The 21,169-nt window shown below is 41.3% G+C and overlaps 1 protein-coding gene across 4 annotated transcripts in view; it reads right to left on the bottom strand.

Moving 5' to 3' along the window:
* Window positions 1-21,169, bottom strand: part of YWHAQ (tyrosine 3-monooxygenase/tryptophan 5-monooxygenase activation protein theta) — a 68,302-nt gene that overhangs the window by 4,811 nt on the left and 42,322 nt on the right. For 2 of the 4 annotated variants that reach the window (XM_077960166.1, XM_015111684.3), the window contains 3 exons: window positions 18,453-18,616; window positions 17,696-17,791; window positions 14,327-15,689 (listed from right to left, as the gene is read on the bottom strand). In XM_077960166.1, coding sequence (XP_077816292.1) covers window positions 15,630-15,689; window positions 17,696-17,791; window positions 18,453-18,616 — 320 coding nt within the window. In that variant the 3' untranslated portion in view covers window positions 14,327-15,629. Of the gene's footprint in view, window positions 1-14,326; window positions 15,690-17,695; window positions 17,792-18,452; window positions 18,617-21,169 lie in introns of those variants that run through there. The other 2 variants (XM_077960164.1, XM_077960165.1) reach the window with 1 other exon arrangement.

Raw genomic sequence — 21,169 nt, 5'->3', positions numbered from 1 at the left:
TGCTATCTGGACAGTAGGAAGGAATTCATAGCTGAAAATTCCGAAGTCAAGGGCAAGCCAGATCTTCCAAACCCTTACCACTTAGGCCTTCTAGTCATGCACAAAAGGAACCCATTCAGGCTAAGCAGGAAAAGAGCTTACTGGAAGGCTATCTAGCAGTTCACACAATTGACAAGAAAGCTGAAACGCCAGACTCAGAAAACAGGAGTCATGGGAAATGGGCAGCGGAGACTCAGCTAAAGCCGTGCCCAGTGGTCTGGAAGGACATCACCACCAGCATTGCTACCATGAAACACAGCCTTCTAGACACCACTGGACTGTCCATATCACCAAGAGCATATCCTCAAACATTCCTGCATTCTTTAATCCCTTCCCTCAGGATTCTGAGTCCTGGGTGGGAGCATCCAGTCAGCTGAACTTAGTTCACAAGCCTGCATTCCAATGGCCAGGTGATGGGACTCGGGCTCTGTCTCCTGCTAAGACTCATACAACGGCACTGAGGAACAGAAAGTTTTCAGATGTTCGGTAGGCAAATATCAGCAATGTCCACTGGAGTTCCTTCTAACTTTAAGTCTTACAGCCAATTGATCTGAAAACAGGAAAAGGATGAGAAATAACTTGAATAGCATTCCAGGGACCATGCTGTAAAGAATCAGATCCTATCTCTGGAGATCCTATCCCTCCAACCATCTCCTAAAGATCTGATTAATTTTGCAAAGCCATCACTAGCAAGGGAGACTAATGTCAAATGAGAATCGATTTCTCAGGCATTTCTTTTTGAGGCAGGGAAATGTACCAATCTAGCTTTTTTTTTTTTTTTTTTTTGAGACAGAGGCTCACTCTGTTGCCAAGGCTGGAGTGCAGTGGCACGATCTCAGCTCACTGTAACCTCTGCATCCTGGGTTCCAACAATTCTCCGGCCTCAGCCTCTTGAGTAGCTGGGATTACAGACACATGCCTAATTTTTGTATTTTTAGTAGAGATCGGGTTCCACCACGTTGGTCAGGCTAATCTCAAACTCCTGACCTTGTGATCCACCCACCTCGGCCACCCAATTTATTTTAAGATGGAGTCTCACTCTGTTGCCCAGGCTGGAGTGCAGTGGCACCATCTTGGCTCATTGCAACCTGTCTCTCGGATTTGAATCTTGACTCTTCATAGTTGAGTAACTTTGGACAAGTCCCCTAATCTGTAAAATAGGCATCATGCTTCAAAGGATTATTTTAGAACTATATGAGATCATTTACGCATTTTGCATGCAGCAAATATTTGATTACTCTATGACAGACATTAGGCTAGGTAAACAAAACAGAAGGACCTTGTGCCTAGCACATAATAGGAACACAGTAGGTACCTCCTAAATGTACCTAGTTGTTTCATGCCTTTATAGTATTTTAATTTTTTTTTCATTTTGAGATGAATTCTCACTCTGTCGCCCAGACTGGAGTGCAGTGGTGTGATCTCGGCTTACTGCAACCTCCACCTCCTGGGTTCAAATGATTCTCCTGCCTCAGCCTCCCGAGTAGCCTACAGGTGTGTGCCGCCACGCCCAGCTATATAATTATATTTATTTTAAAAAATATATTTATATATTAATATATATTTACATAAATATTTGTTTCACCATGTTGGCCAGGCTAGTCTCAAACTCCTGACCTCAGGTGATCTGCTCACCTTGGCCTCCCAAAGTGCTGGGATTACAGGCATGAGTCACTGTGCTAGGCTGCATAGTTCTTTAGAAATATATGCAGTTTCTAGTAGTAATGAGAAGTAGTAATGAGAAGACATAATGTCTGTTACCTGCTTTGAAATATCTCAGCAAAGAAAAATAAATTATTGCATAATAAAGAATTAAAGGCTCGTCGCCATGGCCCATGCCCGTAATCCCAGCACTTTAGGAGGCTGAGGCGGGTAGATCACGAGGTCAGGAGTTCGAGACCAGACAGACCAACATGGTGAAGCCCCGTCTCTACCAAAAATACAAAAATTAGCCTGGCTACTCGGGAGGCTGAAGCAGAAGAATCACTTGAACCCAGGAGGCGGAGGTTGCAGTGAGCCAAGATCACACCACTGCACTCCAGCCTGGGCGACAGAGCAAGAATCCATCTCAAAAAGAAAAAAATAAGAAGAATTAAAATACTGTAAAGGCATGAAACAACTAGGTACATTTAGGAGGTATCTACTGTGTTCCTATTATGTGCTAGGTACAAGGTCCTTCTGTTTTGTTCACCTAGCCTAATGTCTGTCACAGAGTAATCAAATATTTGTTGCATGCAAAATGCGTAAACAATCTCATATAGTCCTATAACAATCCTTTGAAGCATTATGCCTATTTTACAGATTAGGGGACTTGTCCAAAGTTACTCAACTATGAAGAGTCAAGATTCAAATTCAGAGACATCTGACTTCACTTTCCTTCATAACAAGCATCTAGGGAAGTTCCTATTACTTTGGGAACTCCTATTAGCAGCTGGTTAAAAAAAAACTCCTGGACAACATACTATACTATTTGAATCATCCTACTTCTTATGCATTCCTCCAGGATGCACTCTTCTCCCATTCTGAAACTGAGAGTTCTCTTTACAGACTGTGTGTATTTCGTTCCTGGATTGCATCTGAGCTGCACCATGGAACAGCCTTGTGTTTTAGCATGTGTGATGTTTCATGTGTTCATTTTGTCTCCCCACACCATAAACTTGAGAGGCAAGGCCAGCTCTTTTATGTCTTCAAATGCTTTGCTTCCAAACACAGGACTGGAAATGGCCAACAAAGACTTAAATACTACTTCTCTATCCTTTTCACTATTCCATCTACTGGAAATTTAAGCCTTGCAGAGATCACTTCAGGTTATCTGTCCCCCCACAAGAAACACTTGTTGTTTGGCCTGAAATAGTTTTCTGCTGATTCTTCCTCTACAGCCCCGAACCCTAAAAACGAAATGCATCAACACAACACAATACTAAATGCCTACATATTATTTCTATTATGTCTTTAAAAAAAGAGTGAAAGCTTTTTCATGTTTGCTTTAAATCAACCACATAGGAACTGGAGGGACTGGTGAAGAGGAATAGAGGGAATGAACTCAAATGCTCTAACTTGCAACAGGACAGTTGGGCTCTTTGACTCACCTGACCTTTACAACCATTAGCTAGCTCACATGAAGCCCAAACAACTTGCTGAACCTCCTGCCCATCCTCGGGATATATCCCTGACTTCCTGTCTCAAGCTTTAGGCCAGTCTCCCATCAACACTTGACTTCACATGAATACTAAATGCAGATGTCTAACCTCACATTTCTCTGCCAGCCAGATCCCCGGCCTCTTTACCACAGACCTTAAGAACCAGTTCTCAAAATCATCTCATTGGCATCTTTTCACATCATGAAATCTATCTGGTCAGGATTCGAATAAAACTGTATTTTTATTTTAATACAAGAGAGTCAGCGTGGGCAGTGAATAAATAAAGGGGGTGGGTACAGAGTTAACACAGGCCTCATATGCTGTTATATATATATAACCCAATTAATTTCAATTGGTGAAGAGGAGACCCTAGGGCACAGATTTCAACAATGTGCTGGACTCAAACCCAAAATCCTTTGACTTATTTTTATTTTTTTTTAGGGATGAGGTCTCGCTATGTTGCCCAGGCTAGAGTACAGTGGCTATTCATAGGCACTATCATAGTGCAGGGTAGCCTTGAACTCCTGGCCTCATGATCCTCCCATCTCAGCCTCCCCTAGCAGCTGGTAGCTGGGACTACAGACACAACCAGCCCTCTGACATATTTTTAGTACTCAGATGTGAAACTCACCCGATCTTTACTTTGGCCTTCATTATTGAGGTTTCCTTAAAGCAGTGGTTCTCAAAGTACCAGGTCCTGATCAGCAGGATCAGCATCAATTTGTTAAAAATACAAATGCTCTATGGGGCCCTACCTCAGACCTACCAAATCGAAAATCCTTAGTCAAGACTTAACTGCTGGTAAGTGACTGAGTTTTTGGTCAAAGGCATTTCCTTTTAGCACTTGTTCTCTGGGTCCTGATTTTTCTTCACTTATTTCAACAGAATGACCTTTCCCATTGTATTCCATCAGAGAGTGCTAATTAGAAGCAAAACCACGGCTTAATTGTTTTTTTTTTTTTTTTAACTTCACATTCCCAAGTTACACAGTCATTTTCTTTTTGTGACTATGTCCTTGAAAATCTAGGGCAATAGGTCTGCTCAGTGTTGTTGATTCTCTTATCCACAAGACTCGTTTCACTTTATTAGAACTTTCCAGTTCCAAAATTAGGCTATCCTGTTAACTTCCTTCCCACTTGAGTGTTCCACTACATATATTCCACAGCCCTTTACCCTTGGAAATACTTTCACACATTGGCTTGCAGGCTAGTTAGTCTACCTTTTATCTGTAAAAGGTAAAACGGAAACTCAGTGAGATTAAAGCCATAGCTATAAAGTAGTGAAGTTTAAAGTTCTAGTACCTAGTTCAGTCCCTGACTCATAACAAGCACTCAACATATTTAACAAGTATGTGAATGACCACAGAAGCCAGATCTTTGACTTCTAGGCTGGTTTTCTTTCTCTTTTTTTTGAGATGGAGTCTTGCTCTGTTGCCCAGGCTGGAGTACAGTGGCACGATCTCAGCTCACTGCAACCTCCACCTCCCAGGTTCAGGCGATTCTCCTGCCTCAGCCTCCCAAGCAGCTGGGATTACAGGCATGTGCCACCATGCCCGGCTAATTTTTGTATTTTTAGTAGAGACGGGGTTTCACCATGTTGGCCAGGCTGGTCTCGAAATCCTGACCTCAAGTGATCCGCCTGCCTTGGCCTTCCAAAGTTCTGGGATTACAGGCATGAGCCACTGTACTCAGCCTCTGGCTGGTCCTTTCTATCACTACATCACACCATCTCTCACATTATATAGTTGTGGGAAAAGACAAGTCTAACTCCAAAAAGGGTTAGTAATCTTGTCTCATTTATTTTCCTGGCTCCCAAGTTGTGGTGTTGCCACCAGTATTAGAACACAGTGGTCTTCAAAATCTTTCCAATGAATCCTCCAAGGTGCCTACCAAGTTCCAAAATAACTGAAAGAACATCACATACACAGGCTGAGTACAGTAGCTCACATCTGTAATTCCAGCACTTTGGGAGGCTGAGGTGGGAAGATTGCTTAAGACCAGGAGTTCAAGACCACTCTGGGCAACATAGTGAGACCTCGTCTCTACCCTCCCCCATACCCCGCCAAAAAAGCACCATGTGTCAAGGAGAATGGCATGGCGGCATGGTTGAAACACAGAGCCTTATCTAAAGACCCACAGGGCTAGAATGGAGAAAGAGCTCTCAGAACAAATTTCTTTTTTTTTTTTTTTTTTTTTTTTGAGACGGAGTCTCGCACTGTCGCCCAGGCTGGAGTGCAGTGGCACGATCTCGGCTCACTGCAAGCTCCGCCTCCCGGGTTTACGCCATTCTCCTGCCTCAGCCTCCTGAGTAGCTGGGACTACAGGCGCCCGCCACCGCGCCCGGCTAATTTTTTGTATTTTTAGTAGAGACGGGGTTTCACCGTGGTCTCGATCTCCTGACCTTGTGATCCGCCCGCCTCGGCCTCCCAAAGTGCTGGGATTACAGGCGTGAGCCACCGCGCCCGGCCAGAACAAATTTCAGATGGGTAAAAAACCTGGTAATATCAGCAGAAAATGAGAAACACATAGTCTGGCTTCCTTCAAGGACTAAAGGACCTGAATTACTCCCATAAAATGGTGGAGAGTAGAATCCACAAGATAACTGAATGGCAGAGATCTTTGCAATGAATGCCAGCTTTCAGTACACACTTCCACAGAAAAGTGAAGGTTAATCTAAGCCTAATTAAGTGCTTTAACTTGTCTACACCTCTGATAGTAGAAAGAAAATCAGGCTACACTGGAATTTAAATCTCAGTTGGACTTAAACTTTTTCTAGTTTTTTTTTTGGGGGGGGACACGGAGTTTCACTCTTGTCGCCCAGGCTGGAGTGCAATGGCATGATCTCGGCTTACTGCAACCTCCGCCCCCTGGGTTTAAGTGATTCTCCTGTCTCAGCCTCCCAAGTAGCTGTGATTACAGGCACCTGCCACCATGCTGGCTAATTTTTATATATTTTTTTAGTAGAGACGGGGGTTTCACCATGTTTGCCAGGCTGACTTCAGGTGATCCGCCTGTCTCGGCCTCCCAAAGTGCTGGGATTATAGGCGTAAGCCACCGCGCCCGGGACTTTTTCTAGTTTTCAACATTGTTATCTATACATCCTCAAGTGTAAGCTGTCACAGAAAGAAAAATACATCTTTTTTTTTTTGAGACGGAGTCTTGCCCTGTCACCCAGGCTGGAGTGCAATGGCACGATCTCAGCTCACTAAAACTTCCACCTCCCGAGTTCAAGCAATTCTCCTGCCTCAGCTTCCTAAGTAGCTGGGACTACAGGCGCCCAACACCATGCCCGGCTAATTTTTGTATTTTTAGTAGAGATGGGGCTTCACCATATTGGCCAGACTGGTCTTGATCTCCTGACTTTCTGATCCGCCCACCTCGGCCTCCCAAAGTGCTGAGATTACAGGAGTGAGCCACCACACCCAGCCAACTCTTTTTTTTTTTTTTTTTTTTTTGAGACGGAGTCTCAGTCTGTCACCCAGGCTGGAGTGCAGTCATGTAATCTCGGCTCATTGTAACCTCTGCCTCCCAGGTTCAGTGATTCCCTGCCTCAGCCTCCTGAGTAGCTGGGACTACAGATGCATGCCACTACGCCTGGTTAATTTTTGTTATTTTTAGTAGAGACGGAGTTTCACCATGTTGGCCAGCTGGTCTCAAACTCCTGACCTCAGGTATCTGCCCGCCTCGGCCTCCCAAAGTGTTGGGATTACAGGCATGAGCCACTGTGCCTGGCAAAATGTGTAATTCTTTTACATGGGCAAGTTTCTACTATTAAAAAAAAAATAACCATGACAAGGCATCCTAAGTAGCCTAGCTAGCAGTGGCAGCTACTACCCTCAGTAGCACGTCATAAGCAAGAGCAAAGCAAACATCCAAATAAAATGAACTAAGCCAGCTTGCCACAGCCCAGCGTTGCAAGTCTACAGTATGCAATTTCACATGTCAAATCAGCAAGAAAATTCCTAAAGTCTTTAGCTAAAATTACAGTAATTAAACAACTCTTTTGATAAGCACTTGAGTAAGAACCCCAGATATTCCTGAAGAAACTGTGTTACAGCTCAAAAGAATTTAGGAGCCTAAGGCCGGGCGCGGTGGCTCAAGCCTGTAATCCCAGCACTTTGGGAGGCCGAGACGGGCGGATCACGAGGTCAGGAGATCGAGACCATCCTGGCTAACACGGTGAAACCCCGTCTCTACTAAAAAATACAAAAAACTAGCCGGGCGAGGTGGCAGGCGCCTGTAGTCCCAGCTACTCGGGAGGCTGAGGCAGGAGAATGGCGTAAACCCGGGAGGCGGAGCTTGCAGTGAGCCAAGATCGCGCCACTGCACTCCAGCCTGGGTGACAGAGCCAGACTCCGTCTCAAAAAAAAAAAAAAAAAAAGAATTTAGGAGCCTAGCGTAGTAAGGCCCATTGTATTGCCTGATTTTCACTCAGGGCTCAACCCAGTTTCAAGTCTGCTTAATAATTTGTATCCCAAGAAAGCCCTTATTAGCCTCTTTGCTAGCTGAATAAATTCTAACTCCACCATGGCTTCTGTGGAGGCCCAGGCTATGATATGTTGCAGAAATAGTGTCTGAGGACAAAGAACAGATAAAAAATTAATCTCTGCATAACCCGTTCAGCAATGTGTAATGAAAATATCACTCTCAAAAGTGGAAGTCTCCTCTTTCTTCTAAAGGGCATTAAGGGATACTCATGGCTCAGCGGATTCTGAAGTAGAAATAGTCGCAGTGCTGTAGGCAGAAGAGACTCAACAATCCCATCATGAACAAACCTCTAGAATTACTCACAACAGTAAAATTAGGACCAATTTACAGTCCTAGGACACGGATTGCAGAAACCTTTAAGACGATCCGTAAGAAATGCCTTTCAAACTTATTTGAAATCAATTTTTGACATCACAACCCACTTTTCGTACATGTATAAACTCAAATTGGTTTCACAAAGTATAATTTCCTTTATAACATGCTACATATTTTCCCTCCTATAAAAGTTGGCTGTCACCCATTAATTAAGTTTGTTACCAGCTGGTCATGACTAGAGTTTTAAAAAGCACTGATCTATTGCTTTAATCTTAAAAACAAACAAACAAACAAACAAGGCAACATAACACAGTTGCTGAGAGTACCAACTTTGAAGTAGGACTGCCCAGGTTCAAGTCCTGACACCACTACTTGGCTATGAAGCCCAAGTCCTAGGTCATGTCACTAACTTCAGTGCTTCAGTTTCCCCCTCCAGAAATCAGGAGAAACCTTCTAATAAAACTTTGTTATGAAACTGAGTTTTATTTGTGAAGATGCCTACACGACGTTCCTATTAAGGAGTGAAGATGCTGGCCCCAAGATTCCATGTAGCTTGCCAGCGAGTGGGAAGCTTGGCCTGGGACCCTGGCTGATGACCTTTCCACTATATTGCAGCATTGAGCATGCAAATAACATTGATTACATAAGGGCCTTCGGTGTAAAGCATGTAAAATAAATGTGACAAGCAATGCTGGACAATAAATGTTTATTTCCTTACTTTCGCAAAGCAACTAGAGGGCTCATGCATTTAAATATAAAATAAAATAAAAACTTACCAGATAAATATGAACTAAAGCCTTCATTTTCTGAGTGGCAGGGAAAAATAAAAATGATTTTCATTGAGAATTCTTTTTAATGTAGCCAGTAGAGATTGAGATTTGGAGTTATTTGCCTCTGATTCTTGTCTAGTTTCAGGCCAAACACTAGCTAGTTGCTAGGAGCTTGGGCAAGTCTGCAGTCTCTTTGGGCTCATTTCTGGAATCATAAGATGAGTTAGGCCCAGGATGGCATAGCACTGCCCCTTTCGAGGTTTTCCCCAAAGGGCAAAACTGACAGACTAAGGGGAAAGTCAAAGAAAAGAAAAACAAAAACCATCTCCAAAGATGCTAGGAAAAAAAGATGAACAGCGTTATTTACTTGCTATAGTAAGGAGGGTGATGCACTCACAGCAGGCAACAGAGACACAGAAATGAACTTGGTATGGTATCTTGAGTTCAAACTCTAGTTGGCTACTTAATAGACACATACATAAATGTTTTTGTTTTAGGACAAGGTCTCGCTCTACCACTGGGGCTGGACTGCAGTGGTGCAATCACGGTTCATCACAGCCTTGACCTCCCGGGCTGAGGTGATCCTCCTACCCGAGCCTGGCAAGTAGCTGGGACTACCGGCGTACATCACCATGCCTGGCTAGTTTTTTTGTAGAGGCCGGGTTTTGCCATGTTGCCCACTGGTCTCAAATTCCCGAGCTCAAAAGATCCACCTGCCTTGGCGTCCCAAAGTGCTGAGATTATAGGCATGAGCTATGGCACAAGGCCCACATACCTAACTTTGAGCTAATAAATTTTTTTTAATTTTTTTTTTTTTAAATTTTTTTTTTTTGAGACAGAGACTCGCTTTGTCGCCAAGGCTGGAGTGCAGTGGCGTGATCTTGGCTCACTGCAAGCTCCGCCTCCCGGGTTCATGCCATTCTCCTGCCTCAGCCTCCCTAGTAGCTGGGACTACAGGTGCCCACCACCATGCCCGGCTAATTTTTTTGTATTTTTAGTAGAGACAGGGTTTCATCGTGCTAGCCAGGATAGTCTCAATCTCCTGACCTCATGATCCCCCCGCCTCAGTCTCCCAGTGTTGGGATTACAGGCACGATCCACCACGCCCGGCCATAATTTCATCTTTTTCTGATCAGATGTTCTGTCACGTAAGGGCACTCAAGAGGATTAAATATGAACGTGCATAGTACATGACCAGGTACCAAAAAGACTTCAATAAACGTTGGATCCTTCTAACTAAAAGGGCTATATAAACATGCTAAGGTGTTATAATTTTAGGGGAAGTCTCCAGCATTTCCTCCCGGGTATTATTACTTGCCCCCTTTAAAGCATTAGCTCTGAAGGCATAACCTTTTTTATTTCTTTCTGAAAGAGACAGGGTCTTTGTGTTGCTCAAGCTGGAGTGCAGTGGCTATTCACAGGCATGATCATCAAGCACCACAGCCCCAAACTCCTGGGCTCAAGTGATCTTCCTACCTCAGTGTACCCGGTAGCTGGGACTACAGGGTCATGCCACTGTGCCTAGCTGGCATAGCCATTTTATTTTTTGAGACACGGTTTCATTCTGTTGCTCAGGCTGGAGTGCAGTGGTGCAATCACTGCTCACTGCAGCCTCAACCTTTTGGGTTCAAACAATCCTCCCACCTCAACCCCCTGAATAGCAAGGACTAAAGGCGTGCACCACCATACCCAGCTAATTTTTGTATTTTCCGTAGAGACGGGGTTTTGCCATGTTGCCCGACTGGTCTCGAACTCCTAGATTCAAGCAGTCCACCCACCTCGGCCTCCTGAAGTGCTGGGATTACAGGCATGAGCCACAGTGCTTGGCCAGCATAGCCACTTTAAAATGAAGTGTGGGTTAAGGAGTAAATTGGAAAGTTTGCCCCAAATTGGATTTCATGATGATCTTCACATCTACACAGTGGTGTCACTTAACAGGAATATGTTCTGAAAAACGTCTCATTAGGCGACTTCATTGTTGTGCAAATAGCACAGGATGTACTTAAACAAGTACATAGTAGACCCTACTACACATCTAGGCTATGCAGTAAAGCCTATGTTCCTAGGCTACAAACACATACAGCACGTTACCATACTAACTACTGTAGGCAATTTCAACAACACTAAATATTTGCTAAACATAGCTAAACACAGAAGATACAGTAAAAATCACCGTTGTATATTCAGTTCTCGATAAATGTGAACTGTTCAGCTAAGTAACATTAATTCCAGAGAAGGCAAAGCTTACCAAATACAAATTCTACATGGGAGAGTCATAGAGATATAAGGCAGAATAAAACATGCAAAATTGTGGCCGGGCGTGGTGGCTCACGCCTGTAATCTCAGCACTTTGGGGGGCCAAGGTGGGCAGATCACCTGAGGTCAGGAGTTCGAGACCAGCCTGGCCAACATGGCAAAACCCCATCTCTACTAAAAATACAAAAATTAGCCAGGCATGGTGGAGGGCACCTGTAATCCCAGCTCCTCAGGAGGCTGAGGGAGGAGAATCGCTTGAATCCATAAGGCAGAGGTTGCAGTGAGCCAAGTTTGTGCCACTGCACTCCAGCCTGGGGAACAAGAGTGAAACTCTGTCTCAAAAAAAAAGTAAATATGCAAAATTGCCTTTATCAGTTTAAAGTGAAAGTCTTTCTAAACCATAAAGAATGATTGTTACTTTAAAATATATAATGACATGAACCTACAGTGAGACTCATCATTGGACAAAAAGTCACGTCTGTTCCTGTAAAAGGCCTAATATTTCTGAATGAATGACTCAACTCCTAAAAATTAGCCCATCTCAAAATCAGTGACCAAGATTTTGCTCTTCTTAAATTTACTCTCCAGTTGTAGTTTTTATGCATCTTTAAATGGCCTTCCTAATATTTTTCACCATTTTTTAAAAAGTCTCTACTGACTTTTTAAAAAAGTCAGGTGCCCACCACCACGCCCAGCTAATTTTTTGTACTGATACATGCTTAAGTTACAAGGTATAACTATATTCTACCGACCGTGTCAAAAGAAAACTTACTGATCTTCTTTGCCAACCAAAGATTAACAAATGAAAGTACAAATATGTTGAAATAAAAATCTGATTCTATTCTCGTCAGTGTTAGAATGCAATTTAAAAAATTTACTATCTATCTAAATGCCATTTTAAAGAAAAAACTGCCAAGTAAGTTCTAACTACAAAATAGATGCAATGTTTAAAATTTCTGATCTCAGAAAGTAGTTTAAAAAGCTAAAGACAAAGCTCCTAGATTTAAATCTTCCCCCCACCCCAAAACTTTACTTACACTCTTTTCCTCAGGAAAGGCGTCCTCTCTCCTACTGAGTTCTTAGCAGTGTTCTACATCCTCTTCCTCTAGTGCAAGGAAGCCCAAAAAGCAGAGTCAAAAGGAGATACCACAGGCTAAGCCTACTTTTAAAAGATGCAGAGTTTTTCTAAAGCAAGGAGACATTTCAAGTTGGGACAAAATGTTGAGAATAATTTTTTTTTTGAGACACTCTGTCACCCAGGCTGGAGTGTAGTGGCATGATCTCCGCTCACTGCAACCTCCGTCTCCCAGATTCAAGTGATTCTCCTGCCTCAGCCTCTCAAGTAGCTGGGATTACAGGCCTGTGCCACCATGCCTGGCTAATTTTTGAATTTTTATTATTTTTTGAGACAGTCTTGCTCTGTCACCCAGGCTGGAGTGCTGTGGCGTGATCTCGGCTCACTGCAACCTCTGCCTCCCACGTTCAAGCAATTCTCCTACCTCAGCCTCCTGAGTAGCTGGGATTACAGGCGCCCACCACCACGCCTTGCTATTTTTTCTTTTTTTTTGTATTTTTAGTAGAGATGGAGTTTAACCATGTTGGCCAGGCTGGACTCGAACTCCTGACCTCGTGATCCACCTGCCTCAAGCTCCCAAAGTGCTGGGATTACAGGTGTGGGCCACTCTGCCCAGCCTAATTTTTGTATTTTTAATAGAAACAGGGTTTCACTATGTTGGCCAGGCTGGTCTCGACCTCCTGACCTCAAGTGACCCACCCGCCTCAACCTCCCATAGTGCTGGGATTACAGGCGCGAGCCACCGCGCCCGCCAGAAAATGATCTATTTTTTAAGGCCACTTTGATAACATAATTCATTACTCAGCACATCCCATTTTACTGGTCTTAAGACATGATCATTTTTTCCCAATTCAAAATGTTATTTTTACTAATATTTTTATTTAAAAAATAGTGTCCTGATTTAAATTTTGGGGTACCAGAGTCCTATTGAATTCTGCTTTTTCATTTCCCCTTAAAAACAAGTATAGGGGCTGGGCGCCGTGGCTCATGCCTGTAATCCCAGCACTTTGGGAGGTCAAGGCAGGTGGATCACAAGGTCAGGAAATCGAGTCCATCTTGGCTAACACAGTGAAACCGTCTCTACTAAAAATACAAAAAATTAGCCGGGCGAGGTGGCAGGCGCCTGTAGTCACAGCTACTCGGGAAGCTGAGGCAGGAGAATGGAGTGAACCTGGGAGGCGGAGGTTGCAGTGAGCTGAGATAGCACCACTGCACTCCAGCCAGGGAGACAGAGCAAGACTCCGTCTCAAAAAAAAAAAAAGAAAAAAAAAGAAGAAATAAACCCCAACAAATATAGGTCGGGCATGGTGGCTCATGCCTGTAATCCTAGCACTTTGGGAAGCAGAGACAGATGGATCACCTGAGGTCAGACGTTCCAAGACCAACCTGCCAACAGTGAAACCCCGTCTCTACTAAAAATACAAAAAATTAGCCAGGCGTGGTGGTGGGTGCCTATAATCCCAGCTACTCGGGAGGCTGAGGCAGGAGAATCGGTTGAACCCAGAAGGCGGAGGTTGCACACCACTGCACTCTAGCCTGGGGGACAGAGTGAAACTCTGTCTCAAACAAAAAAAAAAAAAAAAAAAAAGAAAGGAAAACAAGTATAAATGAAGCCTTGTTTCATATTCACATTTTAGGATCAAGAATCCTACATAGCTATTTTTTCAGATTATCTTCTGACTTAAAAATCAGTTCTCAAGTCATTCAGTCTCAGTTATTTTTACTAATCTGAGTTCGGTTAGTAAAACAGCCATTGTGATACTATAAAACCAAAATTATTTTGAACTCACTAATAGTAAGATTGAATGTTTACCAACAGAAGTATAGAGTCCCCAACTTAATTTTTTGACTTTACAATGGTGCAAAAGTGACAGGCATTCAGTAGAAAGCATACTTCAAGTACCCATACAATGAATGTTTTTCACTTTCAGGGTTCAAAATTACATGAGAAACCAACACTTTAGTATAAAATAAGCTTCATGCTCTTTGATCTTGCCCAACTGTAGGGCTAAGTGTTCTGGGCACATTTAATGTTGGATAGGCTAAGGTATAATGTTCATTAGGTTAGGTGTATTCAATGCATTTCTGACTTAGTATTTTCATCTTACAATGGATTTATCAGGGTATAGCCCCATTTTGAGTTGAGGAGTATCTGTATCTGAACTCTTACATTCCTTTTGAATATCCACTGAAGCACAATTCTAATAACAGCCAAGGCACTCACAATCACATAATTAACTCTGCTAGTTTTAAAATGTCCACTTTATTCCATATAACACTTAACCAGATATCATTTACATCTGAGGAAGAGATGGCCCATGAGACTGATCTATAGTAAAACACTCTAAGAAATGCAGTCCAATTTTATACATTTCCAGGCATCCCTAGACAAGTGTGTCACAATGCACAATGCAGAAATATAGGTATCACTACTACATTTTACATAAAAGGGAAGTATCAATAAACTTTAGAAAGTAGTAAATTCACCTGTCCCTTAAAATATGGGTATGCAATTGTTACAAAGCCATAGTAAATGGTTTATAAAATGTAATTTTATTTTCTGTTACTCTGCTGTTACATAGGGCATAACATTTTCACAAGGCTTTTTTGGGACTACAGTCAATGATTAGCAACACACAATAGTGGTCCAACTCTCTAAATAACAATCACTAGACAAACTGGACACCCTCTCACATGTGCACAAATCTGCATGGAAAAGTACTAAAGGTTTAGACTTGGACTTGTGTACTTTATTTCCCCTTTCTAGTGTATTAAGAAATGACATGCGCTTTAATTTGCCAAAAGCAATGCTTGTATTCTGGCAGCAACATGCTACTTCTATCACATAGTAAAGTGAATACCAGAACTACAAAGGCAGGAGGTGTAAGTGAATTTTTATTGGGAAGGGAGGTTGGCAACTTAAACAGCAGCAAATAAAGAGTGAATAAGGAAACTCCCTGTTGCCACAGATATACAAGACCTCCTTATGTGATATAGGAGCCATTTCAATTTGTGACCCCAGCCAGAGATGGCAAGTGCTTTTCCATTCAATCTAATACTTCCGGATTCCTACTAAAAAGGAATACATTAAGAGCATGGAAAAGTTGCTTACTGAAAGGAAACCCCTGAAGAGTAAGGGAGGGAATGTAGAAATTAAGAAGTTATGTGGAACACTGTTTAAATTGTAATTAACTACATTTTCTTATCTTCACAGTAATACAAAACACAGTCACTTGCAGAACTGGTTCAGATTACTTAAATACCAGATACATTTTTAGTCCTCTACATAAGTGTTTGGGAGTTACTTATGTTTATATGAAATGAAGCTATTAATACTTTTCTACAGCAGTACTGCACACCAGGAAGGCCAAGACAAACACAAATCAAGGAATGAAGTTTTCCCAAAGCTGCAGTGTGAAAAGACTATAAACAGTTGATTCCATACACATGAATGGGTTTCTTTGCTATAGGAAATCCAAGTGGAATAAGGAATGGAGATGTGTAAAAAGGTTTCTTGAAGGAAAGAAGGATGACACCCTGTATGGATTTAGTTTTCAGCCCCTTCTGCCGCATCACATTCTTCTCCTGCACTGTCTGATGTCCAAAGCTAGAAAAAGAAGAATCATATTAAGTCATTATTTCTAGATTAGGCCATTACACTAAGTACTACTGTCATATCAAAAATAACTACAAGAGTAGTAAATTCCTCAAACAATGGAGATCTTGACTAAGACTGAAGTTCTCTCTCAAAACCCCAAAGACCATCACATCCTTGCAGACCTTTCACTATGCATTTACAAAATGGCATACACACATGTCATTGGATATATGGTTTTATAGCTTCCTTTTTATTTAAAAAGCACTTGGCCAGGCACAGTGGCTAACGCCTGTAATCCCAGCACGTAGGGAGGCCAAGATGAGAAGATCGCATGAGGCCAGTTCAACACCAGCCTGGACAACATAGCAAGATCCCATGTCTACAAAAAATTTGAAAAACAAAATTGGCCAGGTACGGGGTGGTATGTGCCTATAGTCCTAACTACTCAGGAGGCTGAGGCAGGAGGACTGCTTGAATCCAGGAGGTTGAGGCTGCAGTGAGCCATGATTACGAGACTGCACTCCAACCTAGGTGACAGGGCGAGATCCTGTCTCAAAAAAAAAAAGTAACTTTTTAAAAAAGGCACTCTACTTTCATAATAAGCAAAGTGACAGTCTTAGAATTTAATGCTGTCTCTATTCCCAGCAGCCCAATGCTCTTCTTGAAAGCACTACTGCAGTATTATTACAGACTAATAAAGCAAAAAATTTTCACAGGGAGGAAAAAGCCACAATCATGGTTAACAATTTTAAAGTGTGTGAAGAGCTAAACTATAGCAAAAGCAGACTTACTTTGTGTTTCTCCAAGAATTAAACAGAAGTGGGTGATGGAAGCTACAGAGAAGCAATGTGTGCATGTATAGACAGGGTTCTTGAATTAGAATGTTAAAACTAAGTGGATCTTCCATGATCTTTCTATTTTTAGGATAGAAAGATGAAGTGAAGAAGATAAGTATTTATTGACTATAATTGTACTTTATTAGACCAACACCAAGACATTAGTGTTAATTTCAGAAAAGCTAGAATCTTACATAATCCTTAGGTTATTATGAAGATACCAAAATAAATAAAAATAAACAAAACAAAATCCCCCAAAGACCTGTCTCCATAATAGAGGAAACAAAACTGATTAAAAGATAGTTAGCTCCAAGGTATACATCTGGGAAGAGGTATAACTGCCTAATTTGCTCTTCCTCTGCAGAACTATTTGCTGATCATCTTCCATTGTCCCCTCACAACCACAGGGATTTCTTATGGCTAGAAATGCAGGGACTTTATTCCCCTTTCAGTGGATGCATAAACACCCTATTCAGCAAAATTGAACAGACATGGTGCTAATTTTAAAAATACTATCTAGTAAATGATAAAGCACTAAACAAGGGGGCTGAGAGGACGAGATTTATATTAAAAGATTTGTTCCCTTCTTTTTCATTCTGTGAAGTCTAAGATTTTACCTATCAAATTTACTTGAACCTACAAAAGAATGTTAAAGTAAAGCTTAAGCTGTACTTTTTCTTGATTACTTCCTTTATCAATTGCCTATCTAAGAAGCAGGGAGAAAAAGACAAACAAAACAGAGACTTTGGCCTAGAAGCAGAGAAGGAGTAAATTTAGGTACAGGTTTACTCCCTAAAAATTCACAAAGTAAACTTTTATTAGAACGAGGTACTTCATGTGATTTTAAGAAAGCCTAGATATCTAGATAGTCCCTAACTGGCTATAGCTGATTTGCCCCAAAATATTGAAACTTTAGAAGCTCTCTTTATTAACATAATTTATCAACATCTTCATCCCAATGAAACAGTTGAGTTCCTATAATGTTACTTCTCAGGAAGGTCTGATAAAATGCCTATTCAACTTGAAAACTTGCCTACAAAATAATGTTCATCCCATAAAATACTAACACATACGTCATACTTTCAGTTCTTACGTATCTGCCCTAAAAGACACAAAGTCCAAAATAAAATATGTTTTTGTTTCTGAAAAGGAAATAAAATTAAAGAGTAAACAACTCACTGTTAGGTTGTCTCTAAGCAACTGCATGATGAGGGTGCTGTCTTTGTATGAGTCTTCATTCAGTGTATCAAGTTCAGCAATGGCCTCATCAAAAGCCTGATAAATATTAATATCCATGGTAAAATATGTGCATTGACAAAAACTGGTTATTCTACAATTACAAACCAATTTTACAAAATAAATGAACACCCACCTTATATTCCACCATCAACAAACTCAACAGAACCATTCTCTCACACTCTCAGTTTAAGAACTTATGAGTATAACTGGAATTCTATAAAACTATACATTTAAGTAAATAAGCATGTCTTGGTTCTTTCACAGGACAAACAGAACAGCAGTAATGCTTAATATACTTCTTTCCAATAAGTAGTAGTATTTATCTGTACAGTGTCCTCTTTATTCTCTCGTTTTGAGCCACTTTGAGGAGTGTGGCTAATGCACAGCTATTCTAGTAACCAAACCTGGCAGGCATGACTTTCCAATCTTTTATGTTTCCTTCTTAATATCATTTATCCTTCTTTGATTACTCTGCTCAGTATGCTCTGTAGATGTATCACTGCTTATAATCATAGGGTAGAGTTAAGGTGTCAGGGGCAGGAATAACGTAATCATGATGGTAAGAAAAAGAGGAGATTTCAAAATAAATATAGTAGAAATCATCCCTGGGCAACCAAGTAAAATACCTATAAATTAACATACCTGGTATCTCAAATAACTGTAGCTAAAGTAGGTATTTCCTGGACACACATCTTACCGTTTTAGCCAGCGTGCAGGCAAGCTCTGGGTTATTAAGAATCTCATAGTAAAATACAGAAAAGTTAAGAGCAAGCCCCAGGCGGATTGGGTGTGTGGGTTGCATCTCTTTCTTGCTTATATCAAATGCCTCTTGGTAAGCTCCTTGGGAATTATCTATCGTTTCTGTGAAGAGAAAAAAATAAGTGCAATATTAAAAATAACAATCCAGTGCATAGTACATTAACAACTTGAACATTCGCTACTAGCTCTTGGTAGAACCAAGATTTTTCTCTGTATGGGTCTTTTAAAATCACGGTAGCTAACAAAAACCATTATCATGGCCAGGTGCGGTGACTCACACCTATAATCCCAGCACTTTGGGAGGCCGAGGCGGAGGGATCACTTGAGATCAGGAGTTCAAGACCAGCCTGGCCAACATGACGAAACCCTGTCTCTACCAAAAATACAAACATTAGCCAGGCGTCATGGCGGGGATCTGTAATCCCAGCTACTCAGGAGGCTGAGGCATGAGAATTGCCTGAACCCGGTAGGCAGAGGTTGCAGTGAGCTGAGAACGCACCACTATACTCCAGCTTGGGCGACAGAATGACACTCTGTCTCAAAAACAAACAAATAAACACACAAAAACAATATTGTGTACTGGGTATTTAAGAACTTATTTATGGCCAGGTGCAGTGGCTCATACCTGTAATCCCAACACTTTGGGAGGGTGAGGCAGGGGGATCACTTGAACCCGAGAGTTCAAGACCAGCCTGGGCAACATAGGGAAACCTTATCCCTGTCTCTACGAAAAAAAAAAAAAAAAATAGCTAGGCATGGTGGTGCATGTCTGTAGCTCTAGCTACTTGGGAGGCTGAGGTGGGAAGGACCCCTTGAACCCAGGAGGTTGAAGCTGCAGTGAGCCAAGATCATGCTGCTGCACTCCGAACGTGCGTGACAGAGTTTGTCACAAACAAACAAACAAAACAAAAAACCAGTTTAGAATGTTGCTTACATATAAACAGCTTAATGGGAAAAAACATGAGATATTATAGTAAACCAGACTTTTTTCCATCCCTAGGCTAAAACTATTTTCTTATTTTATGTCTTTTAACTCTATTACTTGGAAATGCAGCAATGAAAAATAATTTGGATGGGGTGCGGTGGCTCACACCTGTAATCCCAGCACTTTGGAAGGCCGAGGCGGGCAGATCACCTGAGGTTGGGAGTTCAAGACCAGCCTGACAACATGGAGAAACCCCAGCTATACTAATAACACAAAAATTAGCTGGGAGTGGTGGTGCATGCCTGTAATCCCAGCTACTTGGGAGGCTGAGGCATGAGCCTCACTTGAACTCAGGAGGCAGAGCTTGCGGTGAGCCAAGATCACACCATTGCACTTCAGCCTGGTTAACGAGAGCGAAACTCCGTCTCAAAAATGATGATGATGATGATGATAATAATAATAATAATAATAATTTGACTGGAATACCCTTTCCCGAAATAATGTGAACTTTACAAAGATCATCAACACCAAAATCTCTATTTTTCTGATTTGGAGAAATACTGATTCTTAGTATCAAGAGATACTATGTGAAAGGCAATATAAAAGTTTCAATATATAGGACAAAATCTGCTCTGACCTGAGTTTGATTACTGGCCTAATTAAAATGGTACTCTCCTTTCACAAAATGTTCAGTATTACCAACACTAATCTGATTATACCCATGTTTTGAAAAGGGTAGTTTTCTGTATGAGGCCACTGGCCTATTACAGCTTTAGAGATACTGATGTAAGAGAATTAAGCTATCCCTTTATGACATGAATCATGTTCATCTTCCTTCCTCTGAAATGGCACATTGATTGATCTAATCCTGACTGGTATAGCCCGCATGCAATAAGAAGTTCTTCCAGCCTGACAAATTAGGAAGCACCAGTGTCTCAGCAATTAGGTTATAAAGACAGCCTATCTACGAATCCCAGACTATCAGAATGTAAATGGGACTACGTGTGAGACCGGAAAGTGCCAATGAGATCCTAAGGGTTAAATCAGGTTAAAGCTACAGCTATGTCTCAATCTCCCAAATACTTCTCTTTGGCTTTCTGATACTTAAATGTACAGTTCTGTGCCAGTATCATGTCCAATTCTGCTTATCTTCATGGCAACAGAAATTACACATCAGTAACAGAATAAGTTAGTTTAGTATACAGATTTTGTTATAGCAAGGTACAACAGTTTCTCAAGTACAAGTTCTCTTTATATATGCAGTTACACTGATATTTAGGATGGCAAAACTCTCATTTTCAGGTCATAGTAATTATTTGTAGGGGTATATCTTTGTAGACAGGGCAAAATTAAGAACAAAATAACAAACTTACTAGAAAAAATAAGGAACTGATATTTCTATTACCTAGAACTTGATAAATCTGGTAGCAAGCACATACACTAAATTTAATGAGCTCTATCTTACACTCAGCTACCAGTATCCCAGGAGACACTCATTGCAAATAAATTCACTTTTTTATTATCAAGTTAGGCAATTTGGTCACTTTTTCCCATATCCATGTTTTCTATGATAGTCTAGGTAAATAAATAAATAAATATAGGTATTTAATACTAAAATCTATTTTTATGACCACTACTTGATTAATCAACAATTCCTATGTATTCAACCTTCTCAAGTAAAACCTAACCATATGGCTCATTCAAACTTACTGTGAAGTTGGAACAAGTTA

The sequence above is a fragment of the Macaca mulatta genome, chromosome 13, assembly GCF_049350105.2.
Source record: "Macaca mulatta isolate MMU2019108-1 chromosome 13, T2T-MMU8v2.0, whole genome shotgun sequence".
NCBI classification, from domain to species: domain Eukaryota; kingdom Metazoa; phylum Chordata; class Mammalia; order Primates; family Cercopithecidae; genus Macaca; species Macaca mulatta.
The sequence above is the reverse complement of the archived record's forward strand: the minus strand, read 5'-3'. Positions and strand labels throughout refer to the sequence as shown.